Here is a 17,148-nt window from a genome sequence, read left to right on the forward strand (position 1 = left end):
CACAAACAGATAAACGACATGATGCATCTCATTTCACCACAACTAAAGGCAGCGACAAAAAAAAAGTCAAGCTCTCACGATGATGACATTTCTCATGCAACCCTTTAGCAAGCCTACATAGTATTTATGCCTAAAAGTCACTGCATGGGTAAATAAGAAACAAGCAACACACACACACACATATATATATATATATATATATATATATATATATATATATATCCATGGGCCACTGTAAAGTAATATGGTTCTGTCATAACGTTTTGAATGAAAATCTGCATTTGGATAAGACACCTTTAGTATAGTTTTGATTTTAAGGCATAATAAAGATCAAATGCAAGTACGAGTGGATTTACATTGAAAATTTCAAACGCATCAAGAAAACCATGTGCTAAGGAAATTTCAAACCATTTGGAACGCACAGAGACGAGCTTTTGTGCAAAAATGAACTTAAAGGTGCCTTTAAAAAAGTGTCAAAGTACTTTTGAAAACAAAAAAGCAAACCCCCAATAGGTGGCAGCAAGAGGCCGCTTTATTTGAGTAAAGCATTGAACGATTCATTCAGCCAAAGAAGCCAATAGGATGAACGGACAGTTGAATCAATCCCTGAATCATCGACTCACCCGAGTCTTCTTGGCGAAGGCCTGAATCGTTCGTGCAGGGAAACGTCGCTGTGTATTATTCAGAGATGGCCAACTGTTCTGCTGTTTATTTTATTATACTTATCGCAATGATTTTACTACTACTATCAATAAAATTAATATTAATAATGATAATATTGCCGGAAGTTGTACAGCGCATGCGTCACGTGTTCATCATCAGCATCCATGACAACCGTCCTGTGGGTGTTGTTTGAATCTCGCTGTGTCGATTGGCATCTGATCTCTGCGTCCTCCGTGACAATTTTTCCAGATTATCGATATTATTGATCGTTGGATACGTCGATTGATCGCCTGCTGTTCCCATCACTCAGGTTTGACCCTTTTTATTACGCTGTGCTTTGTGTTTGTGTTCAGTATGTCTTGTGTTCACTACAGGTTCCAGAGTCGACTCACCTACGACTCGCTCCAGTTTGAAGGCCTCAACATCAGCGCGGGGGAGCTGAAGCGGCAGATCATGAGGAGCAAGAGGCTGAAGTTCTGCCAGCTGAAGATCAGCAACGCCCAGACTGATGAAGGTGAGTTGAGGAAAAGACACTTCAACTGTTCTACGCTAACATTAGATGCGTTACATCAGACACTTCTGGAAGCTGTAAGGTGGTGCTGATGCTGACATGTAGGGATGTTTTGGCTGTTTTAAAAGGCTAATGGCTCTCAAAGTATACCGTGCTCCATAATTATGTGCTGATTCTGATTTTATTTTGCTGTCAGAATACACAGATGATGCTCTCATCCCTAAAAACACGTCGGTCATCATCAGACGGATCCCTGCGGCGGGACTGAAGTCCTCAAACAGAAGATTTGTTGGGTGAGTGCTGTGAAATGAGCACACGCGTCCTCTGTTAGATGTTATATGAAGACTCCTGGTCTGTCCCTGGTGTTTTAGTCACACAAGCTCCTTTGTTTTGCAGACATCAAGCTGGACGCTGGCGTGAACCTTCACCTAGAGCTGATCCTTCACTCCTCTCACTGGAGCAGTTGTTGAAGGTATTGAACAAATGAATAGCACAATAGCAATGTAAAGCACACAATATACGCACACGCACTCAGCTTCTTAGGGAGATTTGAGATTGTTTGAAGGGTTGAGGGTGAAAAAGATTCAAATGTGCAAATGCCTGTGAAACAGACTGAGAATCTGGCTGAGGCAAAGGCGTCAGAGGAGGACAAGCTGAAAGCGGTGATGTACCAGTCCAGCCTGTGCTACTACTCCAGCAGGTGAGCGTTCAGACACTGACAGGTTTGCTTTGTGAGAGATGTCTGAGCTGATTCTCATGGTTCTGATGTTCACTAGTGAGGCCATGAGGCTGCTTGGGATCCCGGGACACCACATTAGGCACTGCCCCACTAATGTGGTAACTGGGTTTTCCAAGCTCACGGTTGCTGTGAACTTGAGCTCTTGTCCTCATCAGTCAGATTGTTTGCTCAGAGTTTGACTGTCACTCCTCAATTCACAGGGCAGCCGCTCCGCGCCGCACAAGCGCATCCGGAAGAGCACAGGGATTCCCCGCAGCTTCCTGTTGGAGGTGGACGACCCAGACCGAAAGGGAGTCATGATAGACGGCAGCGGCCGATACGTCATTCCCATCATAGACGCGTGAGTAAACTGTACTTGGCATAGCCGCATGTTCTAGTGTTTGTCCAAATCTCACATGATGTCTGCTTGTGTGTGTTTGCGCTCGATCTGTTCAGTGAGGCCTATGCTGCTGAGAAGAGAAAGAGGCCGTCCTTCTCCTGCCAGACCGAGCCTTTGCCCTCCTCGTCCTCAGCAGGTGCGGCATCTTCGGTCCGGGACGCCGGAGGGAAACGGTCCCGCTCCCCATCTTCACCAGAGACGCGCGGCGACCAGAAGAGACCACGTCGCTGAGAGACCTTCATCCAAGAGACCTGGAGCCGACGTGTAAATATTGTACATAGTTTATTAATAAAAGATAATAAAGATTATAGCCGCATGAACTGTGTGGACTGGTTAACCTTCACTCCAGCAGTGCAACACACACATACACACACACACACACACACACACACACACACACACGAATGAATTCATAAACACAATATCATGAAGTTTTGCTTTAATTTAGGAAAAGAGAAACTCTTCTGGGCTAAAATCTGATGGGTTTTTTTCAGCGTTCTTACTTCAGTCTTTAATGTCAGGTGATCCTTCAAATGTCAGTGTAAAGTGTTGAGTACACTATTAGTGCTCAGTCGTGTTTTTCATAGTTACCAGTGCCGATGGAGTTTTTTGAAGCGTCATATTCTGCTGGAAACGTTTCATTTGAATGGTAATGTCCCATAAGCGGAGGTCTTGTGAGTAACTTCACAAGTCGGTCAAAGTCTACACCGGTGACAAGCTCATCTACTCCCAGAACCTGCTACTCTCTACCTACACGTTGTCAGCTGATGTTTCAAAACCTCAACACTCGCATACAGAACAGCCTCAGCGTCTGCACCACTTATCGGCACTAGCTGCAAGTCTACACCCCCTCTGTCCAGAAGTGAGCACAGCCTCTTGGTACCATCCCAGCAAGCATTTTTTTGGGGTGTTTAAAGGTGCCAACTGACCATCAAAAGTAAAAATGACTCATTTTATCTCATCCCAACAGGGAAACCACCAACAATAAAGAATGAGTTACTATCTGGTGTCATGGCTTTGCAATTAAAACAAGTTTAGTTATAATGGAGGTCATTGGGGGCAAAAAACAGCCACTTGAACAATATGAACAATACATAAGGGTTAAAAGTCTAATAGACGGCTTGGTTAAAACCAGGCTAAATCTAGGCTGTCAGTGAGTGTGCACCCCTAACCCCGCCTCTCACAGTGACCTCACTAGCTCCGCTGAGTGCTTTGTGTCTCAGATTGCATGCAAGTCTGCAGCCAGATACTGCTGGAAGCTAGTCATCAAATACACAGGAACGAATGACTACACGTGTCAATCTGTCTATTAAACTATCTAATCTGTCTAGTCAGTCTTTTATTATCTTTTATATGCAAAAATATTCATTCATAAAAACATATGTATATATGAACACTGGGTCAAATAGGGTCCGTGCATTTTAAATCTAATAACAAAATTAACCCAATGTTGGTTTTGTCCATATTTAAATGAACGTGTGTAAACGCACGCTTTGATCAAACCTTTTATTCCCCTTGATGATATTGTGCTTTTTTTTCCCCTCAATGCCCTCCAAAGTTTCAATGTTTGGCCGTGTCTGCCATATCTGTTTTGTTTAAAAAAAAAAAAAGGAATGCATCGGTTCCTGCATGTAGAATTCAGAAATCTCATGGCATTGAAAGAAAACTGGCAGCAGTTGAGTGCCGAGGTCAAAGGTCAGATGAGCAGGCATCACACCTGATAAACACCTGGGGCAACTGTACAGTAAAAAAAAAAAAAAACAACAAGATTAAGAAATATTGCTTTAATTTGAGAGAGACAAAAAAAACTCTTCCGTGTTAAAATTTGATGTTCCTCCAGCGTTCTTACGTCAGTCTTTAATGTCAGGTGATCCTTCAAATGTCAGTGTAAATTGTTGAGTGTACCATTAGTGCTCAGTCGTGTTTTTCATAGTTACCAGTGCCGATGGAGTTTTTTTTTTTTAGAGCGTCATATTCTGCTGGAAAAGTTTCATTTTAATGGTAATATGCCATGAGCGGAGGTGTATGAGTAACTTCACAAGTTGACCATAGTCTAGAGCGATGACATGCTCATCTACTCCCAGAACCTGGCAGAACGAAATGTTGCAGCTCGTCCGGTCTTCAATGATGAGCCCAAAAGAGGCCACTTCACAGAGCCGGCCCAAGGCTTAAGAGAACTGAGAGGCAGGACAAGATGGCGGGCTGGACTTGGTTAACTTTAGATTTTACACAAATCTCATTGTTTTGTTTTTCACCTAAAATAGTAATTAAAACATCCAAGATGTGTTTTGCCTCATCAAAATGTGGAATTTGATCAGCAAACTACTCATTCTAAGACAACTATGCCTTGGGCTAAATGACTTGGCTTCAAGTACGATGCCACACGATTCAGAAATGAAGGTACAGACTGCACAAACAGATAAACGACATGATGCATCTCATTTCACCACAACTAAAGGCAGCGACAAAAAAAAAGTCAAGCTCTCACGATGATGACATTTCTCATGCAACCCTTTAGCAAGCCTACATAGTATTTATGCCTAAAAGTCACTGCATGGGTAAATAAGAAACAAGCAACACACACACACACATATATATATATATATATATATATATATCCATGGGCCACTGTAAAGTAATATGGTTCTGTCATAACGTTTTGAATGAAAATCTGCATTTGGATAAGACACCTTTAGTATAGTTTTGATTTTAAGGCATAATAAAGATCAAATGCAAGTACGAGTGGATTTACATTGAAAATTTCAAACGCATCAAGAAAACCATGTGCTAAGGAAATTTCAAACCATTTGGAACGCACAGAGACGAGCTTTTGTGCAAAAATGAACTTAAAGGTGCCTTTAAAAAAGTGTCAAAGTACTTTTGAAAACAAAAAAGCAAACCCCCAATAGGTGGCAGCAAGAGGCCGCTTTATTTGAGTAAAGCATTGAACGATTCATTCAGCCAAAGAAGCCAATAGGATGAACGGACAGTTGAATCAATCCCTGAATCATCGACTCACCCGAGTCTTCTTGGCGAAGGCCTGAATCGTTCGTGCAGGGAAACGTCGCTGTGTATTATTCAGAGATGGCCAACTGTTCTGCTGTTTATTTTATTATACTTATCGCAATGATTTTACTACTACTATCAATAAAATTAATATTAATAATGATAATATTGCCGGAAGTTGTACAGCGCATGCGTCACGTGTTCATCATCAGCATCCATGACAACCGTCCTGTGGGTGTTGTTTGAATCTCGCTGTGTCGATTGGCATCTGATCTCTGCGTCCTCCGTGACAATTTTTCCAGATTATCGATATTATTGATCGTTGGATACGTCGATTGATCGCCTGCTGTTCCCATCACTCAGGTTTGACCCTTTTTATTACGCTGTGCTTTGTGTTTGTGTTCAGTATGTCTTGTGTTCACTACAGGTTCCAGAGTCGACTCACCTACGACTCGCTCCAGTTTGAAGGCCTCAACATCAGCGCGGGGGAGCTGAAGCGGCAGATCATGAGGAGCAAGAGGCTGAAGTTCTGCCAGCTGAAGATCAGCAACGCCCAGACTGATGAAGGTGAGTTGAGGAAAAGACACTTCAACTGTTCTACGCTAACATTAGATGCGTTACATCAGACACTTCTGGAAGCTGTAAGGTGGTGCTGATGCTGACATGTAGGGATGTTTTGGCTGTTTTAAAAGGCTAATGGCTCTCAAAGTATACCGTGCTCCATAATTATGTGCTGATTCTGATTTTATTTTGCTGTCAGAATACACAGATGATGCTCTCATCCCTAAAAACACGTCGGTCATCATCAGACGGATCCCTGCGGCGGGACTGAAGTCCTCAAACAGAAGATTTGTTGGGTAAGTGCTGTGAAATGAGCACACGCGTCCTCTGTTAGATGTTATATGAAGACTCCTGGTCTGTCCCTGGTGTTTTAGTCACACAAGCTCCTTTGTTTTGCAGACATCAAGCTGGACGCTGGCGTGAACCTTCACCTAGAGCTGATCCTTCACTCCTCTCACTGGAGCAGTTGTTGAAGGTATTGAACAAATGAATAGCACAATAGCAATGTAAAGCACACAATATACGCACACGCACTCAGCTTCTTAGGGAGATTTGAGATTGTTTGAAGGGTTGAGGGTGAAAAAGATTCAAATGTGCAAATGCCTGTGAAACAGACTGAGAATCTGGCTGAGGCAAAGGCGTCAGAGGAGGACAAGCTGAAAGCGGTGATGTACCAGTCCAGCCTGTGCTACTACTCCAGCAGGTGAGCGTTCAGACACTGACAGGTTTGCTTTGTGAGAGATGTCTGAGCTGATTCTCATGGTTCTGATGTTCACTAGTGAGGCCATGAGGCTGCTTGGGATCCCGGGACACCACATTAGGCACTGCCCCACTAATGTGGTAACTGGGTTTTCCAAGCTCACGGTTGCTGTGAACTTGAGCTCTTGTCCTCATCAGTCAGATTGTTTGCTCAGAGTTTGACTGTCACTCCTCAATTCACAGGGCAGCCGCTCCGCGCCGCACAAGCGCATCCGGAAGAGCACAGGGATTCCCCGCAGCTTCCTGTTGGAGGTGGACGACCCAGACCGAAAGGGAGTCATGATAGACGGCAGCGGCCGATACGTCATTCCCATCATAGACGCGTGAGTAAACTGTACTTGGCATAGCCGCATGTTCTAGTGTTTGTCCAAATCTCACATGATGTCTGCTTGTGTGTGTTTGCGCTCGATCTGTTCAGTGAGGCCTATGCTGCTGAGAAGAGAAAGAGGCCGTCCTTCTCCTGCCAGACCGAGCCTTTGCCCTCCTCGTCCTCAGCAGGTGCGGCATCTTCGGTCCGGGACGCCGGAGGGAAACGGTCCCGCTCCCCATCTTCACCAGAGACGCGCGGCGACCAGAAGAGACCACGTCGCTGAGAGACCTTCATCCAAGAGACCTGGAGCCGACGTGTAAATATTGTACATAGTTTATTAATAAAAGATAATAAAGATTATAGCCGCATGAACTGTGTGGACTGGTTAACCTTCACTCCAGCAGTGCAACACACACATACACACACACACACACACACACACACACACACACACGAATGAATTCATAAACACAATATCATGAAGTTTTGCTTTAATTTAGGAAAAGAGAAACTCTTCTGGGCTAAAATCTGATGGGTTTTTTTCAGCGTTCTTACTTCAGTCTTTAATGTCAGGTGATCCTTCAAATGTCAGTGTAAAGTGTTGAGTACACTATTAGTGCTCAGTCGTGTTTTTCATAGTTACCAGTGCCGATGGAGTTTTTTGAAGCGTCATATTCTGCTGGAAACGTTTCATTTGAATGGTAATGTCCCATAAGCGGAGGTCTTGTGAGTAACTTCACAAGTCGGTCAAAGTCTACACCGGTGACAAGCTCATCTACTCCCAGAACCTGCTACTCTCTACCTACACGTTGTCAGCTGATGTTTCAAAACCTCAACACTCGCATACAGAACAGCCTCAGCGTCTGCACCACTTATCGGCACTAGCTGCAAGTCTACACCCCCTCTGTCCAGAAGTGAGCACAGCCTCTTGGTACCATCCCAGCAAGCATTTTTTTGGGGTGTTTAAAGGTGCCAACTGACCATCAAAAGTAAAAATGACTCATTTTATCTCATCCCAACAGGGAAACCACCAACAATAAAGAATGAGTTACTATCTGGTGTCATGGCTTTGCAATTAAAACAAGTTTAGTTATAATGGAGGTCATTGGGGGCAAAAAACAGCCACTTGAACAATATGAACAATACATAAGGGTTAAAAGTCTAATAGACGGCTTGGTTAAAACCAGGCTAAATCTAGGCTGTCAGTGAGTGTGCACCCCTAACCCCGCCTCTCACAGTGACCTCACTAGCTCCGCTGAGTGCTTTGTGTCTCAGATTGCATGCAAGTCTGCAGCCAGATACTGCTGGAAGCTAGTCATCAAATACACAGGAACGAATGACTACACGTGTCAATCTGTCTATTAAACTATCTAATCTGTCTAGTCAGTCTTTTATTATCTTTTATATGCAAAAATATTCATTCATAAAAACATATGTATATATGAACACTGGGTCAAATAGGGTCCGTGCATTTTAAATCTAATAACAAAATTAACCCAATGTTGGTTTTGTCCATATTTAAATGAACGTGTGTAAACGCACGCTTTGATCAAACCTTTTATTCCCCTTGATGATATTGTGCTTTTTTTTCCCCTCAATGCCCTCCAAAGTTTCAATGTTTGGCCGTGTCTGCCATATCTGTTTTGTTTAAAAAAAAAAAAAGGAATGCATCGGTTCCTGCATGTAGAATTCAGAAATCTCATGGCATTGAAAGAAAACTGGCAGCAGTTGAGTGCCGAGGTCAAAGGTCAGATGAGCAGGCATCACACCTGATAAACACCTGGGGCAACTGTACAGTAAAAAAAAAAAAAAAACAACAAGATTAAGAAATATTGCTTTAATTTGAGAGAGACAAAAAAAACTCTTCCGTGTTAAAATTTGATGTTCCTCCAGCGTTCTTACGTCAGTCTTTAATGTCAGGTGATCCTTCAAATGTCAGTGTAAATTGTTGAGTGTACCATTAGTGCTCAGTCGTGTTTTTCATAGTTACCAGTGCCGATGGAGTTTTTTTTTTTTAGAGCGTCATATTCTGCTGGAAAAGTTTCATTTTAATGGTAATATGCCATGAGCGGAGGTGTATGAGTAACTTCACAAGTTGACCATAGTCTAGAGCGATGACATGCTCATCTACTCCCAGAACCTGGCAGAACGAAATGTTGCAGCTCGTCCGGTCTTCAATGATGAGCCCAAAAGAGGCCACTTCACAGAGCCGGCCCAAGGCTTAAGAGAACTGAGAGGCAGGACAAGATGGCGGGCTGGACTTGGTTAACTTTAGATTTTACACAAATCTCATTGTTTTGTTTTTCACCTAAAATAGTAATTAAAACATCCAAGATGTGTTTTGCCTCATCAAAATGTGGAATTTGATCAGCAAACTACTCATTCTAAGACAACTATGCCTTGGGCTAAATGACTTGGCTTCAAGTACGATGCCACACGATTCAGAAATGAAGGTACAGACTGCACAAACAGATAAACGACATGATGCATCTCATTTCACCACAACTAAAGGCAGCGACAAAAAAAAAGTCAAGCTCTCACGATGATGACATTTCTCATGCAACCCTTTAGCAAGCCTACATAGTATTTATGCCTAAAAGTCACTGCATGGGTAAATAAGAAACAAGCAACACACACACACACACATATATATATATATATATATATATCCATGGGCCACTGTAAAGTAATATGGTTCTGTCATAACGTTTTGAATGAAAATCTGCATTTGGATAAGACACCTTTAGTATAGTTTTGATTTTAAGGCATAATAAAGATCAAATGCAAGTACGAGTGGATTTACATTGAAAATTTCAAACGCATCAAGAAAACCATGTGCTAAGGAAATTTCAAACCATTTGGAACGCACAGAGACGAGCTTTTGTGCAAAAATGAACTTAAAGGTGCCTTTAAAAAAGTGTCAAAGTACTTTTGAAAACAAAAAAGCAAACCCCCAATAGGTGGCAGCAAGAGGCCGCTTTATTTGAGTAAAGCATTGAACGATTCATTCAGCCAAAGAAGCCAATAGGATGAACGGACAGTTGAATCAATCCCTGAATCATCGACTCACCCGAGTCTTCTTGGCGAAGGCCTGAATCGTTCGTGCAGGGAAACGTCGCTGTGTATTATTCAGAGATGGCCAACTGTTCTGCTGTTTATTTTATTATACTTATCGCAATGATTTTACTACTACTATCAATAAAATTAATAATGATAATATTGCCGGAAGTTGTACAGCGCATGCGTCACGTGTTCATCATCAGCATCCATGACAACCGTCCTGTGGCTGTTGTTTGAATCTCGCTGTGTCGATTGGCATCTGATCTCTGCGTCCTCCGTGACAATTTTTCCAGATTATCGATATTATTGATCGTTGGATACGTCGATTGATCGCCTGCTGTTCCCATCACTCAGGTTTGACCCTTTTTATTACGCTGTGCTTTGTGTTTGTGTTCAGTATGTCTTGTGTTCACTACAGGTTCCAGAGTCGACTCACCTACGACTCGCTCCAGTTTGAAGGCCTCAACATCAGCGCGGGGGAGCTGAAGCGGCAGATCATGAGGAGCAAGAGGCTGAAGTTCTGCCAGCTGAAGATCAGCAACGCCCAGACTGATGAAGGTGAGTTGAGGAAAAGACACTTCAACTGTTCTACGCTAACATTAGATGCGTTACATCAGACACTTCTGGAAGCTGTAAGGTGGTGCTGATGCTGACATGTAGGGATGTTTTGGCTGTTTTAAAAGGCTAATGGCTCTCAAAGTATACCGTGCTCCATAATTATGTGCTGATTCTGATTTTATTTTGCTGTCAGAATACACAGATGATGCTCTCATCCCTAAAAACACGTCGGTCATCATCAGACGGATCCCTGCGGCGGGACTGAAGTCCTCAAACAGAAGATTTGTTGGGTAAGTGCTGTGAAATGAGCACACGCGTCCTCTGTTAGATGTTATATGAAGACTCCTGGTCTGTCCCTGGTGTTTTAGTCACACAAGCTCCTTTGTTTTGCAGACATCAAGCTGGACGCTGGCGTGAACCTTCACCTAGAGCTGATCCTTCACTCCTCTCACTGGAGCAGTTGTTGAAGGTATTGAACAAATGAATAGCACAATAGCAATGTAAAGCACACAATATACGCACACGCACTCAGCTTCTTAGGGAGATTTGAGATTGTTTGAAGGGTTGAGGGTGAAAAAGATTCAAATGTGCAAATGCCTGTGAAACAGACTGAGAATCTGGCTGAGGCAAAGGCGTCAGAGGAGGACAAGCTGAAAGCGGTGATGTACCAGTCCAGCCTGTGCTACTACTCCAGCAGGTGAGCGTTCAGACACTGACAGGTTTGCTTTGTGAGAGATGTCTGAGCTGATTCTCATGGTTCTGATGTTCACTAGTGAGGCCATGAGGCTGCTTGGGATCCCGGGACACCACATTAGGCACTGCCCCACTAATGTGGTAACTGGGTTTTCCAAGCTCACGGTTGCTGTGAACTTGAGCTCTTGTCCTCATCAGTCAGATTGTTTGCTCAGAGTTTGACTGTCACTCCTCAATTCACAGGGCAGCCGCTCCGCGCCGCACAAGCGCATCCGGAAGAGCACAGGGATTCCCCGCAGCTTCCTGTTGGAGGTGGACGACCCAGACCGAAAGGGAGTCATGATAGACGGCAGCGGCCGATACGTCATTCCCATCATAGACGCGTGAGTAAACTGTACTTGGCATAGCCGCATGTTCTAGTGTTTGTCCAAATCTCACATGATGTCTGCTTGTGTGTGTTTGCGCTCGATCTGTTCAGTGAGGCCTATGCTGCTGAGAAGAGAAAGAGGCCGTCCTTCTCCTGCCAGACCGAGCCTTTGCCCTCCTCGTCCTCAGCAGGTGCGGCATCTTCGGTCCGGGACGCCGGAGGGAAACGGTCCCGCTCCCCATCTTCACCAGAGACGCGCGGCGACCAGAAGAGACCACGTCGCTGAGAGACCTTCATCCAAGAGACCTGGAGCCGACGTGTAAATATTGTACATAGTTTATTAATAAAAGATAATAAAGATTATAGCCGCATGAACTGTGTGGACTGGTTAACCTTCACTCCAGCAGTGCAACACACACACACACACATACAGGCATACATGGTTTATGAGGTCAATGTGACTTTTTGGTGGTTTACGGGGACATACCTTTGCCAACATCCTACGAACATAAAACTTGTGCCAAAATTTTTTATTTGAGCTACAAAAGGCAAACAACGCTTAAAAACAGCAATTTTAGTTTCACAACACACTCAAATTAACTATGTGACATTTCACAGGCTTATGGGGACAGACAAAATCATGGTTTACAAGGTCTGTTTACATGTTACACACAAACCTAGCCCCTTCATGGTTTAAAAGGACTGATTAACACATTTTACATATCACACTATTCTGCTATTGCAGTAAGGGTGACAACAGAACAGACTCTGGCTTTCCTCAGCTAGACACCTGCTAAACCCATCTCAGTTGCTAAGGTTCTGCCTGTCACTTCTTAAATGACAAAATACTATTTTGCTTAAAATACACTTTTGATTTAACAATTCTGTAGGCTTATTGTGTTGTATCAGTTAAACAATCTGTTTAATGTACTGTTGAACAATAACCTGAAAAAGACAGCATTTTAACATTAAAGTATGAAGAGTTAATTGTTTAAGGGCCTTTGCTCTTATTTTATAGGACAGTAGATATTTTGAAAGGCAACTTCAGATAAAAAAAGAACATAATTGGCAAAGAACCTTCAACCATGAACAACCAGAAGCACAACTGTACGATAACATATTCATTATTTTATTCTTTTACTTTGCCAGAACACAAATGTTCCCCTCTGTGAACTCTGTGTGGAGTTTGCATGTTCTCTGTGTTGGAGTGGGTTTCCTCCAGGTGCTCCGGTTTCCCCCACAGTCCAAAGACAAGCGGTACAGGGGATTGAATACACTAAATTGTCCGTAGTGTGTGTGTATGAGTGTGTATGGATGTTTTCCAGTGATGGGTTGCAGCTGGAAGAACAACCGCAACGTAAAACATATTCTGGATAAGTTGGTGGTTCATTTCACTGTGGAAACCCCTGATAAATAAAGGGGTTAAGCCGAAAAGAAAATGAATGAATGAATGATTACAGCTTATAAACAAACTAATGGTATTTTAAAATTTAATTAAGTCGTTCAACAGATTATTCTTTTTCAAATTTAAATATTTATACTAGAACACAACATGGTAGTGCACTAGAATACTGTCAAATACAAAACATTGCCACTCAATGACAGAAATAAAAAAATAAACTTTTTTAATTTTACTTTTGAAGTCCAGGAAAACAGCAGGGGAACTAAACATGTATATACATTTTATTATGAAATGCATCAACTATTATCGCTCTGACAAGAACAAAAAATAGATGGATAAAAATAGATAAAAAGATAGATAAAAAGAAAAAAAGATAAAACTAGACATAAAAGTTTGATTCCACAAATTGAATGATACATACAGAATGATATGAACACAAAACAGATTAAAAACTAAATTTCGTAATGTGACAGTAATATAATGTGTTATAATGTGACTAATTAATATCATACACATTTTCACTTTTTTGTCACAGTGACAATATTTGACCATTTTCAAACATGTAAATAAAAAACAAAAAACATGTCTTTTTGCTACTCAACACTGTTGTAAATGTTTAGTCTGAGGGACTGCATTTGTGGGTTATGTATTTTTGTGTGATGGGTATTGCCCAGGCTCATGAAGCAGACGTGGACCTGGACTGTGGAGCAGTACCAGACTGTGGAGTAGTGGCAGACATGGGTTGAGAAGCAGAGGCAAACTGTAGAGCAATGTAGAGACTACCCTAGAGTGATGATGGACTGTGAAGCACTGGCATGGAACAGAAGTGGGTTTGAAAATGGTTAAATATTGTCACTCTGTGACAAGGGAAAAAAATGAAAATGTGTATAATAATAATCAGTCTTTTGAACTCATTACAGCCTTCACGTCTGCTTTTGTCCATGGTCTTCTCATGTAGGTTGTTCTGCCAGTGCTAGAGCCTGAAAGCAAACAAGATGATTAACTGTTAGCATCACTGACTTTTAATAGATCATATCAACTGTTCATCAATATCGTTTAAAAGTCTCTTTCTTGGAAAAAAGGTTAATCCTTAGGTGTGCACTTACACCATGGTTATACATCACACAACTACATGATTTAACAGCAACATATGCGAGTATAACTTTCAGTAGCTGCTTTGAATCATTGTGGACTATTGAAAGTGATATGACCTTTCCATGTAAAGACTTTTCTTAATTTTAAAAAAAGGCAATCAATAATTTCATAATATTCCCTATTATATTTTTCCACTGGAGAAAGTCTTCCGTTTTTTAGTTTAGCTGAATAATAAAAAGGTAAAAACTGCAAAGGTCAATATTATGAGCACAAAAAATAAAATAAAAATATATAAAATTATAAAAATTAAAATTTATTTTTTGATTTTTTTGTCAGCCAGATATCGCAGAGCCCTATTTAAAAATGGCCAGATACAAAAGAGAAAGTGATAAATGGAAGACATTGACGAGAAATGTAGCATAGGAAAAAGCATTTGTGCATTTGCGCTACAAGCACTGCGATAGAAAGTCTGAACGTGTATTGAGTGCTGCTGGAAACATTGCGACTCCAACTAGGTCTGCTTAATCCAGACAATGTGTCAGCATGTTAGCTTTTCTGTCAAATAATTTACCAAAAACAGTGGAGAGTTAGTAGCCTACGCTGTTTTTTCCTCAACATCTCATTTATATTGTTATCAATAGGCTAATATTTTTTGTTCTTCTTTTTATTATTATCATTATTATTATTAGTTACTATTTATATTATCACTGATACTGAAAAGTGTTATTTAGGCTATTTGTGAAGTTCTTAAAAATGTAACATTTAATTATTATACAGGAGGGGGGAACCAGTGAATATTGTCCTCACCACTTAAAAAAATGTGTAAATAAAAACAAAAAAAAAAAAACTAAAAATAAAGGATAAAAGGAAAAGCATGCTCTTCATCATTTTTCATAATCTGATTTGTACATGCTGCTGTGTGTGTGCACTTAGGCTAGACGAGCAGAGTACACACATCTAAAGTTATCTTACTGTGAGCGTTTTAATGGTCAAATAGGTGTCAAAATGCTGTGTTCAGTGATCATTTATAAGAAGCTTAAAGCACAGTTTGTTTCATATTTTTATTCTATTGTACATATTTCCCTTTGCTCATTTACAGGGAGGAAAATAACTGCATATATACAGTTGAAATCCGAATTATTAGCCCTCCTGAATTATTAGCAACCATTTTCCACCAATTTCTGTTTAATGGAAAGAAGATTTTTTTTCAACCCATTTCTAAACATAATAGTTTTAATAACTAATTTTTTATAACTGATTTCATTCATCTTTGTTATGATGACAGCACATACTTTACTATATATTTTTCAAAGTACAAGCATTCAGATTAAAGTACAATTCAAAGGCTTAATTAGGATAATTGGGCAAGTCATTAATATTGACCTTAAAATAGGTTTCAAAATATTTAAACCTGCTTTTATTCTAGCCAAAATAAAACAAATAAGACTTCCTCCAGAAGAAAAAAAATATTATAGAAAATACTGTAAAAAAATCCTGAATTTGTTAAACATCCTTTTGGAAATATTTATTAAAAAAATATAAATAAAAAATTCACAGGAGCGCTAATAATTTTGACTTCAGCTGAAAAATCGTTTTGAATAATCTTGTTTGCAATTATGACAAAAATAATCGTGATTATGATTTTTCCCATAATAGAGCAGCCCTTACTGTATGTGTAATGTAGCCTACAGTAGATTATGTGATGTGATCAATTAAAAAATACATTTTCTTTTTTCTTAGTAATAAACATGCTTTTACACTATACTGTATGCTTTAGAAAAGATACAATAGATGGTGAGAAGTATAGCCCCAGGCTGCAAAAATTAAACAAATATAAGAATGAAGTTGTTTAGCCTTTATAGCGCCCTATTAAATTGTGTTGGGGTAAAAAGAATGTTTACATTTCTTTGACTATCATGGCGATGTTATTACCTCAAATCTTAAACGTGCGCACATTGCAAGAAATGAAAATCGCGTCACAGCACACACTACAAAATATTAAGGTTATCGAGTCAATGAAACACATCACCTGATAGCAGTATAACTTGCTTTATCAATAATTATTATTATTTATTATAGGCCAGGTTACAAATATTTGAAAATCTGTCACTACATGCCAAACACTCAAAATAGGTTCCCTTTTGCATAGCTATTAGTGGCAGTTATGAATTAAATAAATGGGCATATCGGCACGTAAGGTGAGTCGACTATTATTTATTGTCTGTTTATTTTTCTCTGTTCATTTCTTTCACATGCATGCAGAGTGAACAGTCTGTGCTGTTTCTGCTTGTTTAATAGAGCGCCTCCTCTTATAGCCGGCCTATTTCGGTATAAAGGACAAAAAATTTTTTTTTTGTATACTGTATGCTATTCTATCCCCTATATTAAACACAGCAAATGTATAATTAAATATTAGAAACATAAATATTTTAAGTTTCTAAAAGCACATTTTAATGTTTAAGCATTGTTTATTGGCCGTCGGCGTCGATGATGTGCACCTCTCAAAAAATGTAACTACAAGTCGCAACGACACAGAGCGCAAGGTCGTGATTTGTTTGATGGTCGTGATTGGTCGGCTTGGCAGCGCTGACAAGTCTGGGGGCGGGACCAAGAGCCGTGCGAGTGGTGCGAGCCCAATAGAGCGATTGTTTACACGTGTGGAGTCCCATGAAGGAGCTCTGGATAGAAAGTTTTGTTTTGTGTTTATCTCATAGTTAAAGTTGTTCCACGTCCGCCGGTTCCAGCCTCAAAATGAGCGAGTTTGAGTCACTTGCATGTTCAGGAAGCGTTTAGAAAAAACAAAACAACAGCGAAGAAACTCAACACAGAGGAACATTAACACCTCACTGCCAACTAGCGTTTTGAAAGTGTTAATGCAGACCAACAGAGACATTGCGCAGAAGTAAAATAAACAGCTACGCGGCTTGCATGTGCCGTGGGTTACGCCGATCATAACGCAGAAGTATAAACCAGGCTCTATAAACTTTAATTTCATAAGTGCATACAATATAATATTAATAATAATAAGACAATTAGCATGTTTAT

The 17,148-nt window shown here is 40.7% G+C and overlaps 3 protein-coding genes and 1 long non-coding RNA gene across 7 annotated transcripts in view; 3 read left to right on the plus strand and 1 right to left on the minus strand.

Annotated features, from left to right (window-relative positions):
• Positions 1 to 220: 220 nt before the first annotated feature.
• LOC141374984 (E3 ubiquitin-protein ligase RBBP6-like) lies at positions 221 to 2,608 on the plus strand. Of its 2 annotated transcripts, XM_073910844.1 has the most exons (7): positions 560 to 1,177; positions 1,371 to 1,467; positions 1,571 to 1,646; positions 1,786 to 1,874; positions 1,951 to 2,011; positions 2,114 to 2,253; positions 2,349 to 2,608. In XM_073910844.1, exons 1-7 carry the CDS (start codon positions 1,018 to 1,020, stop codon positions 2,521 to 2,523), a joined length of 798 nt encoding a protein of 265 aa, XP_073766945.1. In that variant the 5' UTR covers positions 560 to 1,017; the 3' UTR covers positions 2,524 to 2,608. The 2 variants fall into 2 exon arrangements, with proteins under 2 accessions (XP_073766946.1, XP_073766945.1); XM_073910845.1 differs by lacking the exon at positions 1,951 to 2,011 and having other exon boundaries at positions 221 to 1,177.
• Positions 2,609 to 4,261: 1,653 nt separating this feature from the next.
• On the plus strand, positions 4,262 to 7,294 carry LOC141375857 (E3 ubiquitin-protein ligase RBBP6-like). Of its 2 annotated transcripts, XM_073910842.1 has the most exons (7): positions 4,262 to 5,865; positions 6,059 to 6,155; positions 6,259 to 6,334; positions 6,474 to 6,562; positions 6,639 to 6,699; positions 6,802 to 6,941; positions 7,037 to 7,294. In XM_073910842.1, the coding sequence occupies exons 1-7, from the start codon at positions 5,706 to 5,708 to the stop codon at positions 7,209 to 7,211; spliced, it is 798 nt and encodes a 265-aa protein (XP_073766943.1). In that variant the 5' UTR covers positions 4,262 to 5,705; the 3' UTR covers positions 7,212 to 7,294. The 2 variants fall into 2 exon arrangements, with proteins under 2 accessions (XP_073766943.1, XP_073766944.1); XM_073910843.1 differs by lacking the exon at positions 6,639 to 6,699.
• Positions 7,037 to 11,977, plus strand: LOC141375858 (E3 ubiquitin-protein ligase RBBP6-like). Of its 2 annotated transcripts, XM_073910846.1 has the most exons (7): positions 10,014 to 10,546; positions 10,740 to 10,836; positions 10,940 to 11,015; positions 11,155 to 11,243; positions 11,320 to 11,380; positions 11,483 to 11,622; positions 11,718 to 11,977. In XM_073910846.1, exons 1-7 carry the CDS (start codon positions 10,387 to 10,389, stop codon positions 11,890 to 11,892), a joined length of 798 nt encoding a protein of 265 aa, XP_073766947.1. In that variant the 5' UTR covers positions 10,014 to 10,386; the 3' UTR covers positions 11,893 to 11,977. The 2 variants fall into 2 exon arrangements, with proteins under 2 accessions (XP_073766948.1, XP_073766947.1); XM_073910847.1 differs by lacking the exon at positions 11,320 to 11,380 and having other exon boundaries at positions 7,037 to 10,546.
• A 1,298-nt stretch (positions 11,978 to 13,275) lies between these two features.
• LOC141375859 (uncharacterized) overlaps positions 13,276 to 17,148 on the minus strand; it is a 41,150-nt gene continuing 37,277 nt past the window's right edge. The window contains exons 17-18 of the long non-coding RNA XR_012384662.1: positions 13,927 to 13,988; positions 13,276 to 13,818 (exon numbers count right to left, since the gene is read on the minus strand). This is a non-coding gene — a long non-coding RNA (uncharacterized lncRNA). The remainder of the gene's footprint in view (positions 13,819 to 13,926; positions 13,989 to 17,148) is intronic.

The sequence above is a fragment of the Danio rerio genome, chromosome 8, assembly GCF_049306965.1.
Source record: "Danio rerio strain Tuebingen ecotype United States chromosome 8, GRCz12tu, whole genome shotgun sequence".
In the NCBI taxonomy this organism is placed as follows: domain Eukaryota; kingdom Metazoa; phylum Chordata; class Actinopteri; order Cypriniformes; family Danionidae; genus Danio; species Danio rerio.

Coding starts and splice junctions, on each gene's coding strand:
- LOC141374984 (XM_073910844.1), top strand. CDS start 1,018: ATGTCTTGTGTTCACTACAGGTTCCAGAGTCGACTCACCTACGACTCG. Junction 1,647..1,785: donor CACTGGAGCAGTTGTTGAAG/GTATTGAACAAA, acceptor CCTGTGAAACAG/ACTGAGAATCTGGCTGAGGC. Junction 1,875..1,950: donor CTGTGCTACTACTCCAGCAG/GTGAGCGTTCAG, acceptor GATGTTCACTAG/TGAGGCCATGAGGCTGCTTG.
- LOC141375857 (XM_073910842.1), top strand. CDS start 5,706: ATGTCTTGTGTTCACTACAGGTTCCAGAGTCGACTCACCTACGACTCG. Junction 6,156..6,258: donor TCAAACAGAAGATTTGTTGG/GTAAGTGCTGTG, acceptor TTTGTTTTGCAG/ACATCAAGCTGGACGCTGGC. Junction 6,942..7,036: donor GTCATTCCCATCATAGACGC/GTGAGTAAACTG, acceptor CGATCTGTTCAG/TGAGGCCTATGCTGCTGAGA.
- LOC141375858 (XM_073910846.1), top strand. CDS start 10,387: ATGTCTTGTGTTCACTACAGGTTCCAGAGTCGACTCACCTACGACTCG. Junction 10,547..10,739: donor CAACGCCCAGACTGATGAAG/GTGAGTTGAGGA, acceptor TTTTGCTGTCAG/AATACACAGATGATGCTCTC. Junction 11,623..11,717: donor GTCATTCCCATCATAGACGC/GTGAGTAAACTG, acceptor CGATCTGTTCAG/TGAGGCCTATGCTGCTGAGA.